Source organism: Hemitrygon akajei, chromosome 19 (genome assembly GCF_048418815.1).
Source record: "Hemitrygon akajei chromosome 19, sHemAka1.3, whole genome shotgun sequence".
Lineage (NCBI taxonomy): Eukaryota > Metazoa > Chordata > Chondrichthyes > Myliobatiformes > Dasyatidae > Hemitrygon > Hemitrygon akajei.
Genome location: NC_133142.1, coordinates 10,808,342 through 10,832,103, shown reverse-complemented (window position 1 = coordinate 10,832,103; position 23,762 = coordinate 10,808,342). Strand labels below are relative to the sequence as shown.

Genomic DNA, 23,762 nt, shown 5'->3' with positions numbered 1-23,762 from the left:
AGATATCGGATTCTTCATTGTTCTTTCTATAACTGCTTTTTTTGTTGTTAGCCCTGAGCTGAACCCCCACACCTGGAGGACCAACGGACCACACTTAGTCTGGCCTTTACCCTTTGACCTGTTTGGCATGTCAAAGCACGTGGGCCTGACTCCAGCCAACATAGCTCTCCGGGTCATTGAGGCACGCAAGCCTCCAAATCCTACAAGGTTGTGGTCCCCTTGGATGCCTCTCCTACGGAGGGGACTGTTTATTCCCCCACTATAACTATTGGCTAATTGCTAAGTTCCTCCAGCACTTTTTATGTGTCGCTCAAGATTGACAGCATCTGCAGAATCTTTTGTGCAGGCATGAAATGTGTTGTTTTGTGGCAGCAGTACAATGTAGGCATAACAAGTGACTATAAGTTATAATAAACAAACAAATAAATAAACAGTGCAAAAGTGGTAAAGCAAGGTATGTTCATGAGTTTATGGACCATTTATAAATGGAAGGGAAGAAGCGTGGCCCAGTGGTTAAGGTGTTGGACTAGCAATTTGAAGGTCATGAGTTCGAGCCCCAGCCGGGGCAGCGTATTGTGTCCTTACCACACTGCTCCAGTCCACCCAGCTGAAAATGGGTACCGGCAAAATGCTGGGGGTTAACCTTGCAGTAGACTGGCGTCCTATCTGGGGGGGGGGGGGGGGGTGGGAGTCTCGTACTCTCAGTCGCTTCACACCACGGAAACCAGCATAAGCACTGGCCTGCTGAGCCTATAACTTAACTTCAGGCTCCTGTACCTCCTCCTTAATGAGAAGAAGGCATGACCTAGATGGTGAAGGTCCTTAACGATGGAGTCTGCCTTCTTATTTAGGTACATAAAACAGTGATGGGTGGAGATGAGGTGGATGGTCAATTTTCCTCCCAGTACAAAGGGGCATAGATTTTAGAGGAGGGTGATAAATTTAAAAGGGGACCTGGAAGGCAAGTTTTTTATAGAGTGGTATGTGGGACAAGCTGTAGAGAGAGGTTCACTTACAATATTTAAAAAGCATTTGGACAGGCACATGGATAGGAAGGTTAGAGTGATATCAACCAAATGCAGGGAAGTGGCACTAGCTAGGATAGACATCTTGTTCAGCAGTGATGAGTTGAGCCAAAAGGCCTGCTTTGTGGCTGTGTAACTCTTTAAGTCTATGACTTTCTTATCCAGCAATCTATTGACTTGATAGAGGTGTACAAGCTGATAAGAGGGATAGATAGAGTAGATAGCCAGAAACATTTTCCCTGGGTGGAAATGGCTAATACAAGGGGCATAATTTTAAACAAGGGAAAATCTGCAGATGCTGGAAATTTGAGCAACACACACAGAATGCTGTTTCGGCCCGAAACGTTGACTGTATTTTTTTCTGTAGACACTGCCTGGCCTGCTGAGTTCCTCCAGCATTTTGTGTGTGTTGCATAATTTTAAGCTAATTGGAGTAAAGTATAGAGGCAATGCCAGAGGTAAGTATTTTACCCAAAGAGTGGTGGGTGTATGAATGCCCTGCCAAGAGTGATGGTAGAGGCAGATACATCAGGAGTAATTAAGAAACTCTTCAATAGACACATGGATGATATTTAAATGGAGGGCTATATGGATGGAAAAGGTTAGATTGATCTTAAAAGTTAAAAGGTTGGCACAACATCGTGGGCTGAAGGACCTGTACTGTACAGGAATGCTCTACGTTCTATCTAAATGAATGAACTTGAGGAGTCCAGGGAAGGGAATTCCAAAGGTTTATTTCCATTCTTTATGGATGACTCATTATTCTGTGGCTTTAAGCCCTTGGTTTGAGGGACCTCAGCTTGTGGAAACAGTGCCCCTGTGTCAGAGCTGCTCTTTTCCTTTGAACTTACAGATATCGGGACAGTGTTGAAAGTGATCTCCGTGCCAAAAGAAAGCTGGCAGAACATGGAAGAGTTAGTCCTCGAAGAAATGCAAGTTTTCAAGGTGAGTTGGACAAGGATGGAAACAGAACTTTTCTTCCCCCCATCGAATCATTGAATGACAGAATTCACCAGGAGGCCATTCAGCCCATCACTTGCAATATTTCTGACCTTTACAAACACTAAGATCATTTATCAGTTTTGACAGTCAGCTTAACCGTGGAGCTGCTTAACCAGCGATCAAAGCAAAATCTTTACAGCATTGATATGCATGAGACTTTATGTAAGTCCTGCCACATTATGTCATTTTTGTCCTTAAAGTTTAGCACTACACAGGCTGTTATTAAATTCCCAATAGTAATATACGTGATGTTTACATAATGGCTGTCTATGCACCCAAAGAAGGTTTGCACACAGGATCTGACTTCTCAACACCTAATTGGAATTTCTATCCACCTTTCTACACAACTGGATTGTTCAAACTGTTGGGGTTTACTTTAGGGAGAAGTTCAGAAATAATTGGTTTTGACATCAGAAGATGGACTGACTCCTGATGCACAATAAAGATTTTTTAAAAAAGATTAGCTTTACTTGCCACGTGTACATCATAACGTACAGCAGACTGCGCCATTGGTGTCAAATTATATCTGCCAGGATTGCGCTAAGCAGCTCGCAAATGACACCATACTTCTGGTGCCAGTGTAGCCTATCACAACTTCACTAACCCTAATCATGTATCTTTAGATGTGGGAGGAAATCAGAGCACTGGTAGGAAACTCACGTGGTCACGGGGGAACAACCTCACAGAGCGGCAGGAAGCAAACCCAAATCTTATGCTAAAAGCATTACGCTACCGTGCTGCCCAATAGAGTGGGCAGGGAGCAGTGAAGGCATTGCTCCAAAATGCATCTCATTCAAAACGTGTTACTGCTGAAGGACTGGCTGAACTTGAACTGAAAAGAGAAGATTCTGGAAGAACTCAGCATCTGTTAACTAAACATTTCAGATCAGGGACCTCGCCTCAGAACTGGCAAAGGGTCCATTGACCTGAAATGTTAATTGGTTTCCCTTCCCACAGAGGTGGCTTTGACTGGCTGAATTCTTCCAGTCTTTCTGTTTTGTTTTGTTTCTGGTTCCAGCATCTGCAGTTTTATTTGTTTCCCATCCACTGATTGAACTGGTCTCCTTTATTTCAGGACTCCGCGCCGATCACTAATATGGAGCTCTCGTCAAAAAGGGTGAGTCCAACATCTTAGCAAACTTCGTGTTTTCAGATCTGGACTTTGTCATCACATTTCTGATCCTCTGAGGTTACAGTGTGTGTTCTGGGAAGCCATTTTGTCTGGCTTGAAAGAGGCAGAGAACCACAGAGACTGATGTCTGTCCCAGTGGTCTCCCAGTTTAATTCTACTTCCCATTCCCGTTCGGTCATGTTGGTCCATGGCCTCCTCTTTTGCCATGATGAGGCCACTCGGGCTAGAGGAGCAACACCTCATATTCCGTCTAGGTAACCTCCAACCTAATGGCATGAACATTGATTTCTCCTTCTGGTAATTTTCTTTCCCTCCCCCTTCTCTCTTCTTCTGTTCCCCTCTCTGCCCTCTTGCCTCTTCTCCTCACCTGCCCATCACCTCCCTCTGGTGCCCTCCTTCCCTTTCTCCCATGGCCCACTCTGCTCTCCTGTCAGATTCCTTCTTCTTAAGCCCTTTATCTCGATAGATAGATAGATACTTTATTCATCCCCATGGGGAAATTCAACTTTTTTTCCAATGTCCCATACACTTGTTGTAGCAAAACTAATTACATACAATACTTAACTCAGTAAAAAATATGATATGCATCTAAATCACTATCTCAAAAAGCATTAATAATAGCTTTTAAAAAGTTCTTAAGTCCTGGCGGTTGAATTGTAAAGCCTAATGGCATTGGGGAGTATTGACCTCTTCATCCTGTCTGAGGAGCATTGCATCAATAGTAACCTGTCGCTGAAACTGCTTCTCTGTCTCTGGATGGTGCTATGTAGAGGATGTTCAGAGTTTTCCATAATTGACCGTAGCCTACTCAGCGCCCTTCGCTCAGCTACCGATGTTAAACTCTCCAGTACTTTGCCCACGACAGAGCCCGCCTTCCTTACCAGCTTATTAAGACGTGAGGCGTCCCTCTTCTTAATGCTTCCTCCCCAACACGCCACCACAAAGAAGAGGGCGCTCTCCACAACTGACCTATAGAACATCTTCAGCATCTCACTACAGACATTGAATGACGCCAACCTTCTAAGGAAGTACAGTCGACTCTGTGCCTTCCTGCACAAGGCATCTGTGTTGGCAGTCCAGTCTAGCTTCTCGTCTAACTGTACTCCCAGATACTTGTAGGTCTTAACCTGCTCCACACATTCTCCATTAATGATCACTGGCTCCATATGAGGCCTAGATCTCCTAAAGTCCACCACCATCTCCTTGGTCTTGGTGATATTGAGACGCAGGTAGTTTGAGTTGCACCATATCACAAAGTCCTGTATCAGTTTCCTATACTCCTCCTCCTGTCCATTCCTGACACACCCCACTATGGCCGTGTCATCAGCGAACTTCTGCACATGGCAGGACTCCGAGTTATATTGGAAGTCTGATGTGTACAGGGTGAACAGGACCGGAGAGAGTACGGTTCCCTGCGGCGCTCCTGTGCTGCTGACCACCGTGTCAGACCTACAGATGGTGGTGGACTTTAGGAGATCTAGGCCTCATATGGAGCCAGTGATCATTAATGGAGAATGTGTGGAGCAGGTTAAGACCTACAAGTATCTGGGAGTACTGTTAGACGAGAAGCTAGACTGGACTGCCAACACAGATGCCTTGTGCAGGAAGGCACAGAGTCGACTGTACTTCCTTAGAAGGTTGGTGTCATTCAATGTCTGTAGTGAGATGCTGAAGATGTTCTATAGGTCAGTTGTGGAGAGCGCCCTCTTCTTTGTGGTGGCATGTTGGGGAGGAAGCATTAAGAAGAGGGACGCCTCACGTCTTAATAAGCTGGTAAGGAAGGCGGGCTCTGTCGTGGGCAAAGTACTGGAGAGTTTAACATCGGTAGCTGAGCGAAGGGTGCTGAGTAGGCTACGGTCAATTATGGAAAACTCTGAACATCCTCTACATAGCACCATCCAGAGACAGAGAAGCAGTTTCAGTGACAGGTTACTATTGATGCAATGCTCCTCAGACAGGATGAAGAGGTCAATACTCCCCAATGCCATTAGGCTTTACAATTCAACCGCCAGGACTTAAGAACTTTTTAAAAGCTATTATTAATGCTTTTTGAGATAGTGATTTAGATGCATATCATATTTTTTACTGAGTTAAGTATTGTATGTAGTTAGTTTGCTACAACAAGTGTATGGGTCATTGGAAAAAAAAGTTGAATTTCCCCATGGGGATGAATAAAGTATCTATCTATCTATCTATCTACAGTCTCCCAACCGCACATACTGAGGTCTATCTGTCAAGTAGTCCACTATCCAATCCACCATGTGAGAGTCTACTCCCATCTCCGTTAGTTTGTGCCTTAAGATCTTGGGCTGGATGGTGTTAAAGGCACTAGAGAAGTCAAGGAATGTAATCCTCACAGCACAACTGACCCCATCTAGGTGAGAGAGTGATTTGTGCAGCAAATACGTGATAGCATCCTCCACTCCCACCTTCTCCTTATACGCAAACTGAAGAGGATCCTGGGCGTGCCTGGTTTGTGGCCTCAGATTCTGTATTATCAGCCGCTCCATGGTCTTCATCACGTGCGACGTCAAGGCAACAGGTCTGAAGTCATTCAACTCTTCCACCTGTCACCTCCCAGCTTCTAACATCATTCCCCCTCCCCCACCTTCCCACTTACCCGGCCTCACCGATCTATCTCCTTCCATATTTGGTTACTTACTCTCCCTCCACCTTATTCTGACTTCTTCTTCCTTCGTACCCAGTCTGCTGAAGGGCCTTGGCCCAAAATGGCAACTGTTTATTCCCCTCTGTAGATGCTGCCTGATCTGCTAGGTTTCTCCAGCATTTGTGTGTATTGCTCTAGATTCCCAGCATCTGCAGAATCTGTTATGTTGATTCACCCTGAGAATGCCTTCCTGTTTGATGCCAGGTCAATGACAGCATTGTTTACATGGGCACATTAACTGCTTAGGCCAAGAGGGCCTAGGATTGAGTCCTGGGAAATGAGATGGACTGGTCAGGGTGGACATTGGGACCAGGCCAAGATATTTCACCAAGGGAATTTCCAAGGATTTTTCTCTTGCCTTTTCCATGTGGGAGAACCTGGAAGCAGGTTTAGATGGATTTAGGATTTATAAAGTTACTGTAAAGGGCGTTAGGGCAAGGAATTGGGGAAGTTTATGAATTTTCAGAATCAGGTTTAATATCATCGGCGTGCGTCATGAAATTTGTTAACCTTGCAGCAGTAGTACAATGCAATACATAATAGAAAAAGAGCTGTGAATTACTGTAAGTATATGTACAGTATATAATAGTTAAATTAAGCAGTAGTGCAAAAAAAGAGGAAATTTTTAAAAAATAGTGAGGTAGTTTTCATGGGTTCAATGTCCATTCAGAAACCATATGGCAGAGGGGAAGAAGTTGGTCCTGAATCGCTGAGTGTGTGCCTTCAGGCTCCTGTACCTCCTCCCTGATGGTAGCAATGAGAAGAGGGCATGACCTAGGTGATGGGGGTCCTTAATGATGGATGCCATCTTTTTGAGACATCTATCCTAGATACTACGGAGGCTAGTGCTCATAATGGAGCTGACTGATCTTACAACTTTCTCCAGCATATTTCAACCCTGTGCATGTGCACCCCTCCCCAATGCCACTCGGTGATGCAGCCAGTTAGAATGCTCTACACGATACATCTGTAGCAACTGGCGAGTGTTTTTCAAAGTGATCTTTTAATTACTAACTCTGGATTGCATTGTGACAGTTTACTGTGGTAAAAATGTGAATGCAATACTTAAAAGAAAATCTAACATGCTATATGTTGAAAAGATTAAGTGGCATGAAGCATGGAAATTCTATCAATGGGTAAAATTTGAATCTATAATATTGAAAGAGAAGACAGTGGTTTGTACATTAATCGTGTGGTCACATCTGTTGGGCACTCTAAGCCCAACTATTAATGTGCAGCTGTGAAAACTGAAGACAAATTGCTCAAGGTTTTGCTCGTTAATTTGACTAATGAGTTTGTAAGCAGCTTCTTGTTATGTTCCATTATTACGGGGGATTTTTACAGGAACAAACCAGAATTTAAACGGTAAGTGGAATGCAAGCCCACACTACAAGAAGATTAGGACCGAATGCTTGGAAGTCCTGTTGGTTTCACTGCTGGTGGACGAGTGGGGGGGATGGGTTTTCCCTCGCTGTTTATGCATTGTTAATTCTGTGACTCTAACCTTTGTTGAAGTTCTGAATACTTTGAAAATGGCAGTGTTTGAAACTTCCTGTCCTTTGTAAGTTTGAGGAGTGTGCTTACTGGCTTTTTGTGGGTACTTCGTTCACTCGTTTTGTGCCATGTTGTATGATGCGTGTGATCATGGTCTTTTGACCGTGATTGTACTTGGCAGATTTTTCTACAGAAGTGCTTTGCCATTGCCTTCTTCTGGTCAACGTCTTCTTTAAAAGACGGGTTACCCCAGCCGTTATCAATACTTCTGACATGCCTAATGCCAGTGGTTGCATAACCGGGTTTTATCAGACAACCATCCACCACTTGCTCCTATGTGTTCACGTGACCCTGATTGGGGAGGCTCAGCAGGTGCTACACCTTGCCCAAGAGCGACCTGCAGGTTAGTGAAGGAAAGGCCTTACACCTTACACCTCCACCCTGCCACCCTGTTGTTATGTGTTATTTGTTACAAGCGCATACACAATGCTGGAGGAACTCAGCAAGTCAGGCAGCAGCTATGTAAAGGGACCTTCATCAGGACTCAAGAGGGGATATCTTGTACAATATTGCTACCACAAGACAACAAATCTTACGACATATGTCACTGATGGTGAACTTGATTGTGATCTATTCACAAGATTCTACAGATCTGGGAAATTCAGAGTAACACATCCAATTTGCCGGAGGAGCTCAGCTGGTTGAGCAGCATCTATGCAAAGTAATAAGGAGTTGATGTTTCAGACCTTGTCGACTCTTTACTTCATTCTATAGATGCTGCCTGACCTGCTCAGTTCCTCCAGCATTTAATGTGCATTACTGTAGATTTCCAGCATCTGCAGAATCTCTTTTGTGTTTAGAGCTTTTATTGTTGCTGTCTCGGCATTGATTCTGGCTCACCATTGCATCCTTGTGTCCCTTTCCTGCTTGAAGAGCAATACATCTGGTTTCCATTCTTCAGCTCCCTTCCCCGTACCTGAAACTTCTTCCCTCTAGATACCTGTACTTAACTGAGCTTCTTTTTGAACTCTGCAGTTGGATCTGCCTCCTCTGTTATCCCCGTAAGGCTTTCCAGACCTGAACACTCACTGAGCCACCATACTCTCCCGTGTGTCACTCTTGGTTCTTTTACCATTCACTATAGCTTTGCTTCTCCTGATATTGGCCTCTCCACCAATGGAAAATCTCTCTTAACTTACTCTCTCTTTGGGTAATGAACCCGGCCAGGTGACCCACCTCTCAGTGGGTGAGCAGTTAAGGATCAGTGATGATAACTCCTTAAGTTTTAAGATACGGTATTATGTAAATGTCTTAGACATATATATCTATCTCTAGGGTGCCCAAAACTTTTCCAACAGTACAGTATTTGTCAATGTGGAGCAGAGAGCGAGTTTGTAAATCTGGCGAGAGCAAAGGATGTTGGGAATGGTGAGAGTGGAGCGCCACAAGGCATTGGTGTTAAGTCATCAAACTTAGCTAGATGCAGTTTGTCTCCAACAAATCCCCTCTGGCTTTGTCTAACCAAACAAAACTTGCCCAGGTGACTACTAATTTTCAGGAAGGTCTCGGCCTGAAACATCAACTGTTCACTCTTTTCCATAGATATTGCCTGACCTGCCACATTCCTCCAGCATTTTGTGTGTGTGTGTGTGTGTGTGTGTGTGTTCTCCAAGATTTCTCCAATCTGCTTCTGCAGATTTTCTCATGTTTGTGAGTTACCAGATAAAACCATGCTTCCATTTTTGTAACGTGAAATTTTCCCATTCTCAGTCTCTATCGACAGGTACTTAGAAATTACAGACTGAACCTTTGCACTTTTTTCTTTTCCTTCTCTCGTCAACCCCGATGCACCCTGCTCTCCTGCACCATCCATTCATCTCAATGCAAGGCACAAGACTTGTGGCGCCAAGATCTTGGCCCAAAACTTTGACTGTTTATTCCCCTCCCCATGGATTTACTGAGTTCCTCCAGCATTTTGTGTGTGCTGCTCAAAGAATTGGGCACCCTTGGAATTCTTGCATGCTGTCTACATAAAATCTGATATTTCCCAGGATCGGAATAATTGTACAGGATAACCGAAAGTCAACAGCAGCTGATGGTCCTTTGAAAGCACTGCAGTGATAGTTTGATCCACTGGTGTTCTCTTTCCATGAGAACGTTATGAGAGGATCCAAACTGTGGGTATTTGTAACCCCCGTCGCTAATCTTTACAGATGTCTCTCTTTGTTGTTTTGTCTTTAAACAGCAACAGCTGTACATTGGCTCCGATTCAGCAATCTCCCAGCTGCCTCTGCAACGCTGCAGCATCTATGGAAAGGCGTGTGCTGAGTGCTGCCTGGCCCGAGATCCCTACTGTGCCTGGGACGGAAACACATGCACCAGATACCTGTCAAACACCAAGAGGTAACTAAAGTACGATCAGTAACCACTGCGAATTCCCAGTAGGTGGCGCTGCGTCTGTGAGAGAAGAAAAGGTGTCAATGCTTCAGGTCAAAGGCCCTTTGTGAGGCAGGGAAGGGTTAAGGTGTAGGGATGGTGGAGGAGGGGGGAATTTTTTTTTAAAAGATTAATTTAATATGTCACATATACATAGGAACAAACAGTGAAAAGTGTGATTTGTGACAATGACCAACACAGTCTGAGCATGTGCTAGAAGCCAGCTTGCTAGAACTGGCATGTTTCTGGTGCCAACATAACATGCCCATCACTTAGTAAGTGAATGCCTTTTGGAATGTGGGGGGAAACTGGAGCACCCAGAGGAAACCCAAGCGGTCACCGGGGTGAACTTACAGACAGTGGCAGGACTTGAGTCCTGATCGCTGACACTTAAAGCATTTTGCTAACCATCACACTACCATGTCACCCCAGTTTTTCAGAGGGAACCTTTCAGATCAAAGACCCCTCTTCAGAAAAGGAAGGGTTAAGCTTTAGGCATGTTGGGGATAAGGGACGTATCTGATAGGGTAAAACTGGGGTAACTATGAATTGAATTGACTTTATTTCTTAAGTCCTTCCCATACACGAGGAATAAAAATCTATGTTATGTCTACATCTGAATGTGCAATGTGTATTCATAGTAATTTATAATAAATAGAACAGTCAATGCAGTATAGAGTATACTCAAGTCAGCGTGAGTTTATCAGTCTGATGGCCTGGTGGAAGAAGCTGTCCCAGAGCCTGTTGATCCTGACATTTATGCTGTGGTACCGTTTCCCGGATGGTAGCAGCTGGAATAGATTGTGGTTGGGATGGTTTGGGACCCCAATGATCCTACGGGCCCTTTTTACACACCTATGCTTGTAAACGTCCTGAATCATGGGAAGTTCACATCTACGATGTGCTGGGCTGTCCGCACCACACTCTGCAGAGTCCTGCGGTTAAGAGAGGTACAGTTCCCATTCCAGGCAGTGATGCAGCCAGTCAGGATGCTCTCAATTCTGCCCCTGTAGAAAATTCTTAGGATTTGGGGGTCCATACCAAACTTCCTCAACCACCTGAGGTGAAAAAGGCACTGTTGTGCTTTTTTCACCACATAGCTGGTGTGTACAGACCACGAGGTCCTCAGTAATGTGGATGACGAGGAACTTGAAGCCGTTTACCCTCTCAACCCCAGATCCATTGATGTCATTAGGGGGTTAGCCTGTCTCCATTCCTCTTTTAAGCCACAACCAGCTGCTTTGTCTTTGCAACTTTGAGGGAGAGGTTGTTTTCTTGACACCACTGTGTCAGAGAGATGACTTCTTTCCTGTAGGCCACCTCGTTATTGTTTGAGACAAGGCCAATCAGTGTAGTGTCATCAGCAAATTTAATTAGCAGGCTCTTGACCACAGATGTTGTGTCCTAGCTGTCAATGTGTTAGGGAAGCCAGAGCAGTAAAATATGGAGAACAAGCAGTTGCCTATGCAATAGGCTTCTCCCCCCACACCACCCAACGCATCTGATGAATCCAAAGGAACGGCAGAGACCGATACAGTTTGGCACCAGCAGCATCGCAGTTAGCGTTAAATCAGCGTAGGACTGCCTTCGGGACTCCAGCTCCGGATTTTTCCTCATAGTTCACTCCCCAAGCCTTCCCCATCAGTGGGTATAGGCGCAAAGCAGTGGAGATTTGAGATCAGAGGTTTCCTTCTCAAGCCTGGCTGACAGGCCCCATCTGCCCAAAGCGACTGGTTTTAAGATGGCAGTAACTCTCTGGTGCCCCTTCGCCTCTCAGTAGAAACAGTTCCACTAGACTTAGTAGCTGAGCCACACGTGAAGGCCAGGAGCTGGAATTGGTTGTCAGGGGCTATTTGAGACACACATCATCGGGAGCATTTGATAGGTAGTGGAAGCTCGAACCCGACTTCCACCCTTGGTTATAAAAACTTTAAGGGACAGTGGGCTGACCACGAGGTCGGGGTTATCTGGTCAGTAGGAGCAGTCAGAGAGTGAGAACAATGGCAAAGTAATGCAGGAAATGTCTGGCATCGCAAGAGCCTACTGAAATCTGGAGTTGGGGAATTCAGCAGATTGAGATGTGTGTGTGTGTGCGCGTGGGTGCATGCGTGCGTCTGTGTGTGTGTGTGTGTGTGTGTGTGTGTGCGCGTGCGTGTCAGTCAAAGTTCCAAGTCGACACCCTGAGTGGAGAAGAAGAATAACCAGAATAATGAGGAGACGGGGAGTGCGACATGGAGCAGGGAGCATGCTCAGCAGGGCCGTCTGCACTAGTATCCCTCTTTCAGAGAGAAAACAAAGGAAAAAGGCTGAGGAGAAAGCGAACAAGCTGAGCCAATATCACAGATAGGCAACTGATGCAGAGAAATCAGTTCCCAGTGCTGTAGATTTCAATATTACATTAGCTTGTTGAAGGTGGGAGGTGAACATGGAGAAGTACAGCAGAGAAAGAGACCTTACCACCCACACGATACTGAACAAAACTAAATCACTTCTGCCTGTACACGATCCACATCCCTTCGTAATCATGTCTGCTTCCACTGCTACTCCCTCGGTAGCCCATTCCAAGCCCCTTCTACTCTATGTGTAAAATAAACATGGCCCCACATTTCTCTTAAGCTTAACTCTTGCCCCCCACCACCCCCCAGCAACTGAACTGCATGTCCACTCGCATTTGGCATTCCTGCCCTGATGAGAAAAAGATGTTAACCATATATCCCATCTATGCCTTACCACACTCTTGACCTCCGCATTGTTGATGTAAACAGGAGCACGTGCACTTCCTCAAGTCAGAGACCAGCTCATGCGATAGGAACCAGATCCAGATTTATGATGGGAGTGAAGGAACGAAGAGGCCAGGTTACTGGCATAAACAGGCTTTCATGTCATGTATCCTTAGAGCTGATTACATATACAGGTGTATTACACAGTTGCTGGGGTCATAGCACTGAAACAGTCCCTTCAGCTCATCTAGTCCAGGCTGAACTATTTCTCTGCCTGGTCCCATCGACCTGCACCTGGCGCATCGCCCTCCATTCCCCTCCCATCTATGTGCTTCCTCAAATTTTCTTAAATGTTGAAATCAAACCCATTACCGCCACTCCTGCTGGCAGCTCCTTCCACACTCTCACCACCCTCTGAGTGAAGAAGTTCCCTCCTCAGTTTCCCTTAAATATTTCTCCTTTCACCCTTCACCTATGACCTCTAGTTCTAGTCTCACCTAACCTCAGTGGAAAAAGCCTGCCTGCGTTTATACCTTTCCTAATGTCTTGCACCTCTATCAAATCTCCCCTCATTCTCCTACGCTCCAGGGAATGAACTCTGTCATCGGATAAGACAGTAAACCAAGACATTGTGTGGGAGAGGTAGATATGTTGAACCCTATGGCAATTTGAAAGGACAGAGGTCCTCAAAATCCAGAGTAAAGGCTCACCTACTGGTTGTGGAAACTTTCTGTGGGAATACTGTCCACTCTACTGGCCTTGGGACCATTCATCTCATTTAAGGATAATCCTGACATAATTATCTGAGGCTTTTCTACGGGATCACCTTACGTCTGTGTTTCTTCCTAGGAGGTTCCGGCGGCAAGATGTGAGGAACGGAGATCCCAACACTTTGTGTTCTGGAGGTACGATGAGAAGTGTGTTCTGTCTTGTTCCTGACTGGAATTCAGGATATCCATTATGTGGGGACTATGCCTTTATCTATTGGGAACGAACCTGACCTGCTTGTCCACTGTGGGTCAGTTAGCTATACCCTTCTGTGTGAGCTCAAATGTTTCCACTCCACAACCAAGAACACTAAACTTAACAATGCTAAGGATAAAGATTCTAAGGTTCAAAGTACACTTATTATCAAAGTGTCTACTATATACACCTTTGAGATTCATTTCCTTACAGGCAGCCACAAAACAAAGAAACCCAATAAAACTCATTTTTAAAAAAAGAATGTCAGACACCCAATGTGCAGAAAAGAACATATTGTGCAAAAAATTAAAAGTAAGCAAACAATATTCAGAACTGAAGGTCACAAAGTGAGCCCACAGCCGTGAAGCCAGTCATCGCTGCAGCCAATTCAGGAGCCCATTACTTGCAGGCCACAGCCTCAGGTCAGCGCGGAGACAAGTAATTATAAGAATAACTGTTGATCCTGAGTGGGAAACCTCATGGAGCAACAGGATGAACACTGGCCTGTCCCTCACCTCTGGTGCCGACATCCTGACCCTTTCAATCTGGCCCGATAGATCGGCCAAACCCATCACAGGCAAAGCCCTCCCCTCCACTGAGCACATTTGCAAGGGGTACCACCACAAGAAAGAAGCATCCATCATCGAGGACCCCACCACCCAGGTCATGCTCTCTTCTCACTACTGCCATAGGACAGGAGGCACAGGAGCCTTAGGTCCCTCACCACCTCATTCAAGAACAGTTATTACCTTACAACCATCAGTTCTTCTGAATCAGTGTGGAAAACTTCACTCACCTTAACACTGAACTGATTCCACAACCTACAGACTCACTTTCAAAGCTCTATAACTTACGTTCTCAGTATTTATATGTATTTTATTTATTTGGACAATTTGGTTGAATGCCAATCTTCTTTTATGTATAGTTTTTCCACAAATTCTACTTAACCTATGCCCACAGCCACAAATTCTATGATGCTGTTTGATTGCAGTGTGGTGACACTCGACAATTTCTTTCACAGATCGCCATCGGCACAGGGTGATAGAGAAGAAGTTGTACGGAGTGGAAGGCAGCAGCTCGTTCTTGGAGTGCATCCCCAAATCCCTGCAGGCCCAAGTCACCTGGACCTTCCAGAAACGGCCCGGTGGTCCCAAAGATGAGGTAGGCAGAATTCTATGGATTTTCATTGAGAATAGCGAAAGACTTCATCTGTTGGTGTGTGGACGCCAGCTTTACTGGATTTCGAGTTTCATACCTTTACTTTTCTGCACCCTGTCGAGCATCAAAAAGTTCCCACTGTTTAATGAACAGGACCAGAGGACCTTCATTTACCTTTCACTCCTTAAGCCTCAATCAGTTACTTATGCCTTACACCTGCTCATCTCTCCTGCCCATTGACATGTGCTGTGTGTTGACTGGCATTCCACTGTCGTCCCCTTCCCTTCTCCACCATTGCCTCATCTCCCATTCCTACACTGACATGTCTGTCCATGGCTTTGACTACTGCTACAATGAGGCTAAATGAGGAGCAACACCTTATATTCCATCTGGGCCGTCTGCAATCTAATGGCATCAACATTGATTTCCTCTGTAACATCTTCCCTCTGTTCCCCACCCCCCTCTTAATTCTCCCATTTCAGTTACTCTCTCACTCCTCTTCTCCTCCTCACACTCAAGACCTGCTCATCTCCTCCCTCTGGTTCCCACCTCCTTCCCTTTATCCTATGGTCCACTGACTGATCGGATTCCTTCTTCTTCAGCCATATACCTCTTCCACCTATCCCCTCCCATCTTCTCATTTCATTCCTCCTCCCTCTCCCACCCACCTTCTCACTAACTTGGTCTTATTTATCACCTGCCAGCTTGTACTCCTTCCCCCCCCCCCCACCCCCCACACTCCATCTTATTCTGGCTTCTATTCCCTTCCTTTCCAGTCTGAAATTTCAAATGGTTCATAGATGCTGCCTGACCCGATTTGTTGGCGGGGTGGAGATACATCTCTACCAAAGGAGGTATAATGCGCTCCTTCCCTCTGCTATCCTGCAGATCACCTTTGGGTAAGGCGTAGCACCTGCTTAGCCCCTCTGCACCCCCTGATCAGGGTCACATGTTACCATGGGAGAGGGTGCTGAATGGTCATATGAGCAGCTGATGCACATCACAAATCCTGGTTACGTGACCAATGATGCCAGGCAGACAATATCTGAAGAGTGCTGATAACGGCTGGGGTCGCCCGTCTTGTAAAGACACTGTCCTGAAGAAAGCAGTGGCAACCCGCTTCTGAGAAAAATTTGCCAAGAGCAATTATGGTCAGAGGCCACGATCACACATGTCACACGACACGGCACACGTTAATAATAATGACCTGATTCAGATTTATTTATCACATGTACATCAAAGCTCAGAGTGAGATGCATCATTTGCATTAACAACTATCACACCTAGGGGGCAACCTGCAGGTGTTGCTCCACATTCCAGCTCCAACGATGCTCAGCAGAACAACACAGAACACAACAAGCAACCAAATAACAGCAAAAGGAGCTTCTTTCCTCCTTCCCACCTACTCACAGACACAGTCCTCTAACCCTGAGTTCCTCCGGCATTTTGTGTGTGTGTGTGTGTGTGTGTGTCTAATCTCTCTACATTTCTGACTAATGCTCCTTCCTCCCTCCATTACCTAAGCCTCCCAACTTTAACGTTCCCTTTTACTCATTCAGCCGAACTCCTGGAGTTCATCATGGCTGATCAATTTTCCCTCTTAGCCCTAATACCCTGCATTCCGCATCCCTTCATGCCCTGACTAATCAAGAACCTGTCAACCTCTGCCTTAAATATACCCAATGACATGGCCTCCACAGCCATGTGTGGTGATGAATTCCACAGACTCTAGCTAAAGAAATTTCTCCTCATCTCCATTCTAAAAGGATGCCGCTCTATTCTGAGGCTGTGCCTTCTAGTCTTGCCACCCTCACCATAGGAAACATCCTCTCCACATTCACTCTATCGAGGTCTTTCAACATTCAATAGGTTTCAATGAGGTCACACCTCATTCTTCTGAATGAGGGTGAGTAGCTCGCGATACTCCGAGTGAGGCCTCACCTGTGCTTTATAAAGCCTCGACATTATGTCCTTGTTTCTGCACAGAAAAAGACACATCATCCCACTATTTTCACTGCCAAGTATCAAGCACCTATCTATACTGAACCTAAAGACCATCACTTGGTCCTTAGCCTACTGTGCATTGGCATTTCAAGTTCTCACCCAGAGGCTTCTTAAAAGTTGTGAGGATATTTGCCTTCTCAGCCTTCTCAGCAGCTTTCATGCTCGGGCACTGTGTTCCAGAGTTCCACTGCCTGAGACTAGGCAGTCCCCTTCAGATCCTGGTCAACATGAACCTCTTGCCCAACAACACTCAACTGGGTAACCTGGTCACTGTCACATCAGTGTTTGCAGAGTCTTCTTGTACACAAGCAGCCTCACGCCTGTTTTCTCCACTCTAGCAAAGTGCAGGCCAAGATTGGGTATGTTTTAAGCAGAGGTTGATAGGTTTTTGATTAGTAAGAGCATCAAAGGTTACATGGAGAAGGCAGGGGAATGGAGTGGTGAGGGATAATAAAACCATGATCGAAAAGCGAAACAGGCTTGATGGGCCAAATGGCCTAATTCTGCTCCAATGTCTTATGATCTCCTAACCGTTATGATTAAAGCTGGGATTTTGATATGGAGGATATGAAGGATGGGCCACAGACACTTGCTAACAGCTGTGGTCATTTGGATAAAATGGGTTTTCTCCATACTTTGAATAGCCTTGCTTCTCGTCAACTTCTGGTGAAGCTGGAGGTAATGGTGGGGTTAACGAATATAATCTTACAGTCCTTGATTCCTGCTCCCTCTATAGGAGGCTTCCTGATGGGAGGGCAGGATGGAAGAATGGAACGATACGTACAAAATTGGAATCGTTCTTTGATGCAGCTGTGTATACAAATGTCTGAGTTTGTATACTGTGCCCTGTGACTTTATTCTCCCTTGGTTAAACTTTCAGTGATTTTGAGCACATGTACTCCAGCCACAGTGTGATAGATAATTTTCTGTGACTAATCCTGGTCTTATTTATGTTTTTGTGCTATTCTAGTAACATTGGAGTTGCACAGCACAAAACCAGTCATCTGGCCCACAGTGTTGGTGTTGACCATTCACATCTGGGGTCCAAGTACCATTCAGTTAATGGGAGGGGCCCACAGCATAAAAAAGTTGGGAAAACTCATTTCACACTACTTTTACTTCAATTTTCCCACACATCCTTTATCTGTCACTTAACACACAAGGGACAATTTACAGCAGCTAATTAACCCACGTGTCTTTGGGACGTGGGAAGAAACTGGAGCACCTGTTTTGGAAAGTTAATCCAGTCTAGGTCTCATACCGGGAATGATAGGGCACTAGGGAGTGGAATGAATCAGAGGGAGGGAGGAGTACAAGTGGACAGATCTTTGAAAGTGGCATCACTTGTAGATCTGTAACACATGGGTGATCATGGTCTTCTCATGACCATGATTGTTCTCTGCAAATTTTCTACAGAAGTGGCTTGCCATTGCCTTCTTCTGGACAGTTTCTTTACGAGATAGTCGACTACAGCCATTATCAGTACTCTTCAGAGATTGTCTGTCTGGTGTCAGTGGTTGAATAATGAGGACTTGTGAAATGCACCAATTGGTCATACAACCATCCACCATCTGCTCCCATGGCTTCACATGACCCTGATCAGGGGCTAAGCAGGTGCTACCCCTTCCCAAGAGTGACCTGCAGGCTAGTGGAGGGAAGGAGTGCCTTACACCTCCTTTGGTAGAGATGTATCCCCCCACTTGTTGACAGGGTAGTGAAAAAGACATTTAGCGCAGTGGCCTTCATCATTCAGAGCACTGTTTAGGAGTTGGGACATTATGTTGCAGTTGTATAAGTTATTATTAATGCTGTATAGAAACAAAGAAAACCTACAGCACAATACAGGCCCTTCAGCCCACAATGCTGTGCCAAACATGTACTTACTGTAGAAATTACCTAGGGTTACCCATAGCACTTTATTTTTCTGAGCTCCATATACCTGTCCAGGAGTCTCTTAAAAGACCCTATCGTATCCGCCTCCATCACCATCGCCGGCAGCCCATTCCACGCACTCACCACTCTCTGCATAAAAAACTTACCCCTGACATCTCCTCTGTACCTACTTCCAAGCACCTTAAAACCGTGCCCTCTCATGTTAGCCATTTCAGCCCTGGGGAAAAGCCTCTGACTATCCACACGATCAATGCTGCTCATTATCTTATACACTTGGAGTACTCTGCATAGTTTTGATTACTTTCATATTGTGGTTAAACTGGAAAGATTACAGAGGAGGTTTGTGAAAATGTTGCCAAGATTAGAAAGGTTGAGTAATATGAACTGCCAGAGGAAGTGGTAGAGCCGGGTACGGAAGTAACATTTAAGAAGCCCTTGGATAGGTACATGGACGGATGGGGCTTAAAGGGATGTTGGTGGAACACAGGAAATTGAGACGAGCGGGGCAGACACTGAGATTGCCACAGACTGGTTGCAACAAAGGTCCTGTATCCGGGCTGTATTCTTGAGGAAAACCTACAGACAAACTCCACATAGACAGCACCAGAGGTGAAGGATTGAACCCAGGACGCTTGAGCTGTGAGCCGGCCTCTTCAGAAGCCCTCCAGCTGATAGCCAACCTGTGAACGTCCCTTCTTCATGCAGATGCATTTCCTACAATCACATTCAGCATGTGTTTGCTAATAACCTTGTTTAGCCTAGAAAACACTGTTGGTTTTACTTTCGGTGAACCGGGAGCATCCGGCAGGTGACAGTAGTGATTGCTGTGACTGAACTGCAGAGAGATGTGAACACTGCCCAGGCTGTCACAAGAACCATCCGTTCTCCCCCTCCACTGGCTGTGCCTATGCCTCCCATTTCCTCGTGAAAGCACCAGCATGATCAAAGACCCCACTCTCCTTCTGCCCCCTTTTCTGTCAGGGCAGAAGATACAGAAGCTTGAGATTGTGTTGAGAAAAGCTTGAGACGGAAGGACGGCTTCTGTTGCACTGTTTTAAGACTATTGAACAAACCTTTTGCAATAAATAAATTAATTGGATGATTATCGCCACGTACCAAGGCACAGTGAAACACTTTGTTTGCCGTAATCCAAGGGAAAGCAACAAGAAATTGTAGAATAAAGAGCCCCAATTACAGGGAAAGTGAAACAATCTACCTGCCCATCATCGTCCTGGTGATCCTCCCCATTCCCTTTCTTCCATGGCCTTCTGTCCTCTCCTGTCAGATTCCCCCTTCTCCAGCCTTTATCTCTTTCACCAATCACCTTCCCAGCTCTTTACTTCACCCCTCCCCCTTCCCCGGTTTCACCTATCACCCTGTACTACTTCCACCCCTCCCACCACCTTCTGACTCTGACTTCTCATCTTTTTTCCCCCCCAGTCCTGATGAAAGGTCTCGACCTGAAACATCATTTGTTTGCTCTTTTCTGTAAGACGCTGTCTGGCCTGCTGAGTTCCTCCAGCATTTTGTATGTGTGGCCACTATTTACCTACTCCTTTAAAATAAACACGAAAAAGTCTTTAGTTGCTGGAAGTCCAAAGCAACACACACGGAATGCGGAGGAACTCAGCAGCATTGGGCTGAAGCTTCAACCGTTCAATCACTTCCATAGAAGCTGCCTGACCTGCTGAGTTCCTCCAGCATTTTGTGTGTGTTAACTCTGCCTTTGCCCACGTTCAGGCAGGCAATAAGGCCTTAACGAGATAGGTTGTGAAATCCAGATCAAGAGCCCATTTTATCATACAAAAGGTCCATTTAGGAGTCTGATAGCAATGGCACAGAAGCTGCCCTTGAGCCTGGTGGCACCTGCTTTTAGTATTTTTATCTTCTGGCCCATGGGAGGGGGGGGTAGAAGGGAGGTTGTCTGGCGTGGAAGGGGTTCTTTGATTATGCTGGCTGCTTTATCAAGGCAGCAAGAAGCATGGACAGTCCATGGAGGGGAGGCTGCGTTTCCACGATAAAAGATGAACTGCTAATCTGTCTATCTCATCATGTCCTTTGTACCTTAATTGTCTACCTGCACTGTACTTTCTCTGTAACTGGAGCATTATATTCTGCGTTATTGCTTTTGTACTACTTTGGAGTACTCGTGTATGGAATAATCTGTCCTGCTGGCATGCAAATAAAGCGTTTCACTTTATTCCAGTACACGGACCAATTATCAATACCTTTTTTTGTTCCAAGTCTCTCAATGTCATCTTCCATTGACGTTGTGTGTTTTTCTGTACTCAGGTCCAACTGAACGAGCACATCATCCAGACCGAGCGAGGTTTGCTGCTCCGTAGCATTCACCGCAAGAACGCCGGCGTGTTCTTCTGTCACTCCATGGAGCACGACTTCACCCAGACCCTCATGCAGATCTCGCTGGAGGTGATCGGGCTGGAGCAGGCCGACGAGCTCCTGGGCCATCACCCTCCCGCGGACCGCGGCCCGCAGGCGGCCTTCCCCAACCAGAAGGTGTGGTACCGGGACTTCCTGCAGCTGGTGGACCACCCCAGCCTGAAGACGGTGGACGAGGTCTGCCAGCAGGCGTGGAGGCGGAGGGTGAAGCAGGCCAAGCACAAGCGGAACTCCGTCCGGGCCCTGCAGAACAAGTGGAAGCACCTGCAGGAGGTGAGGAAGGGGAGGAACCGGCGCACCCATGAGCCAGCCCCGCGCGCCGAGAGGGCTCCTCGCAGCGCGGTCGTACAGTGATCCCGAGGAGGGTGAATGCGGAAACATTTCTGGGAGCGGTGGCGAGGACTGAAGTGATGTGTTTGGCACCAACCTTCCCTGCACAAGGTTTACATGGACCTCCCGAGTGGAAGGACATCTCTCTCACTATTGAAACCACTATGACACTAACACCCATCACTTTATGTTCTAGTGTGTAGGAATTACTTCTTATATTCAAGGCTATGGATAGCAATAATAAGTACTAGGGCTTATTAGGATTGTCAGCAGCCTCCTTTAGGTCTTCAGAGGCTTCTCCTGTCCCTCTTGGCTTCTCATCCTTGAGAGAGTCTCTTCCTCTTTCCATCTCAACCTTCAAAACGACCATCGCCTGCGAGGCTGAAGACGAACCACGTTGGGGAATATGGTGTTCTTATTGGCTGGGGCAAAAGCTTTTAACCCTTTGCAGCCCACACAATCCAAATTCTGCCGAGGTTTCCGAGCTCGAGGCGGCCTTGCAAGTGGACATGTGGGAAACAACAAAGGATCCCAGTGATCGAATCCCGAGTGATCTGTGGTTACAATGGCACCTGGGCGTTGGATTTCTTGGTGTGCTCTTGGAGACAACCCAACTGACTTACACTCCAAATGGTAGATAGAACTGGTGACATTTCTGTTTTCAGTTTGGAGTCAAAGGGGCTGTAAAGGGTTAATTGAAGATTGGGAGAGCTCCTGAAGAAGGCGACCCTCTGATGAATGTTTCTGTTTTCTTTTGGTTGGACCCTATTGTCAGGTGTTGGTGCCTTTGGGGCTTGCTGCTACTTCATGCCTGTTTTCAGTTAACGCTAGCACCCCGAAATGTACAATAGCAGAGCTTGCTCAATCGTTCACACTCCCCATGGTCTGGACACCAGAGGTAGCCAACCCTCACTCCAGTTAGCTCTGATGAATGTAGAACATAATAACTGCAAAGAAATCTCACCGCACGCACAAAAAAAAAAGCGCAACTGCAAGAGAAAAGACTTGACAGAAAGTGCCTTGAAATGTACTCAAGCCCAGTGTGAGGACTGATAAGAGGGTAGTCGTGTGTAAACCTGTTCAAAGGAAAATAGAATGTGCTGCTGGTGTTTTTTGTGAAGATAGAAAACTTTGAGAAGAACTTGTTATTGCAATGTTTCTCCTCTCGTCTGCGTTACAAATCAGCATCCAGCTTGGGTTGAATGATGGAGCGCGTTTGGGCATATAATTAGCACAGAGCACAAGGTCAGAGGGCAAAGTTAATTGTAGACAAGAAAGTCAATGCTTTGATTAAAAAAGAAACCCAAAATGGTGAAAACACACAGCAGGTCAGGTAGCATCTGTACAGTGAGAAACAGTGTTAGCGTTTCAGTTTGATGACTTCATCTGCGCAATTCTGATGAAGCCGTGACTCTGATTCCATCTCCACAGCTGCTGCTTGACCTCCTGAACATTTGCAGCATTCTCTTTATCTCTGACGTGTTCACTGTTGTGAGCAAGGTCCAAAATATTTCACTTGGTTATAATCTCCAGTTCCACAACTAAATTTGAGCACATATTGTGTCAACCCCTTCACAAGTTTCAATTGTGTTATACAATGAATGTCAATGCCATGTGACCAGTACCGTATTATTTGTGAGGTACAGATTCTGTTACGTGCTAAGGTACTAAACTGTCACTGTTTTTAATTTCCAATAAATTGTTTTGATCACTAAAGCATAGAGTCATAGAGTCCTGGAACACCACAGCATAGAAACAGGTCCTTCGGCCCATCTAGTCTGTGTTGAAATGTTTTCCTGCTTAGTCCCATTTCACTGCACCTGGACCATAGACCTCCATATCCCTTCCAAAAATTTCTCTTAAATGTTGTGCTCCCATCAACTACTTCCACATCACACCATCCTGTGAGGGAAGAAGCTCCCCCTCAAGTTCCCCTTAAATTTTCCAACTTTCATCCTAGACCTCTATGACCTCTAGTTCTAGTCTCACCCAACTTCAGTGGCAAAACCTGTTTTCATTTAGCTTATCTCCACCCCTCCTAATTTTGTATACCTCTATCAAATCTCCCCTCATGCTCCTGTGCACCAGGAAATGAAGTCCTACCCTATGCAACCTTCCCTTGTAACTCAGGTCCTCAACATCCCTGTATACTTTCTCCATACTCTTTCAATCTTACTGATATTTTTCCTGTAGGTAGGTGACCAGAACTGCACACAATACTCCAAGTTTGCTTCAAAGTAATTATCTGTGGACTGTGGTTGGCTGCCCATGGGATTTTCTTGTATGTCGGTAACCCTGCTAACTCAGGACTTCTCAACCTGTGGTCCATGGACCCCTCTGTTAAGGGTAGGGGTCCGTGGCATAATATAGGTTGGGAACCACTGTGCTAACTATTATCCAAAAGAAGAGAACTGCTCTGGAAGATGATCTAGGGGCAGGATGGTTGGTTGATTAAAAACTAAGTCTGTTTTAAAATCTGGGTCAGGTGTGGGGTGGGTATGATGGATGGTAGTTCCTAACCAAGGTAAATAAGATAA

The 23,762-nt window shown here is 45.7% G+C and overlaps 1 protein-coding gene across 5 annotated transcripts in view; it reads left to right on the top strand.

Moving 5' to 3' along the window:
* The window catches only part of LOC140741739 (semaphorin-3A-like), a 232,579-nt gene extending 209,638 nt beyond the window's left edge, over window positions 1-22,941 (top strand). For all 5 annotated transcript variants that reach the window (XM_073072064.1, XM_073072068.1, XM_073072066.1 and 2 more), the window contains exons 13-18: window positions 1,879-1,970; window positions 3,103-3,144; window positions 9,567-9,724; window positions 13,327-13,382; window positions 14,462-14,601; window positions 20,788-22,941. In XM_073072064.1, coding sequence (XP_072928165.1) covers window positions 1,879-1,970; window positions 3,103-3,144; window positions 9,567-9,724; window positions 13,327-13,382; window positions 14,462-14,601; window positions 20,788-21,249 — 950 coding nt within the window. In that variant the 3' untranslated portion in view covers window positions 21,250-22,941. The remainder of the gene's footprint in view (window positions 1-1,878; window positions 1,971-3,102; window positions 3,145-9,566; window positions 9,725-13,326; window positions 13,383-14,461; window positions 14,602-20,787) is intronic.
* Window positions 22,942-23,762: the final 821 nt, after the last annotated feature.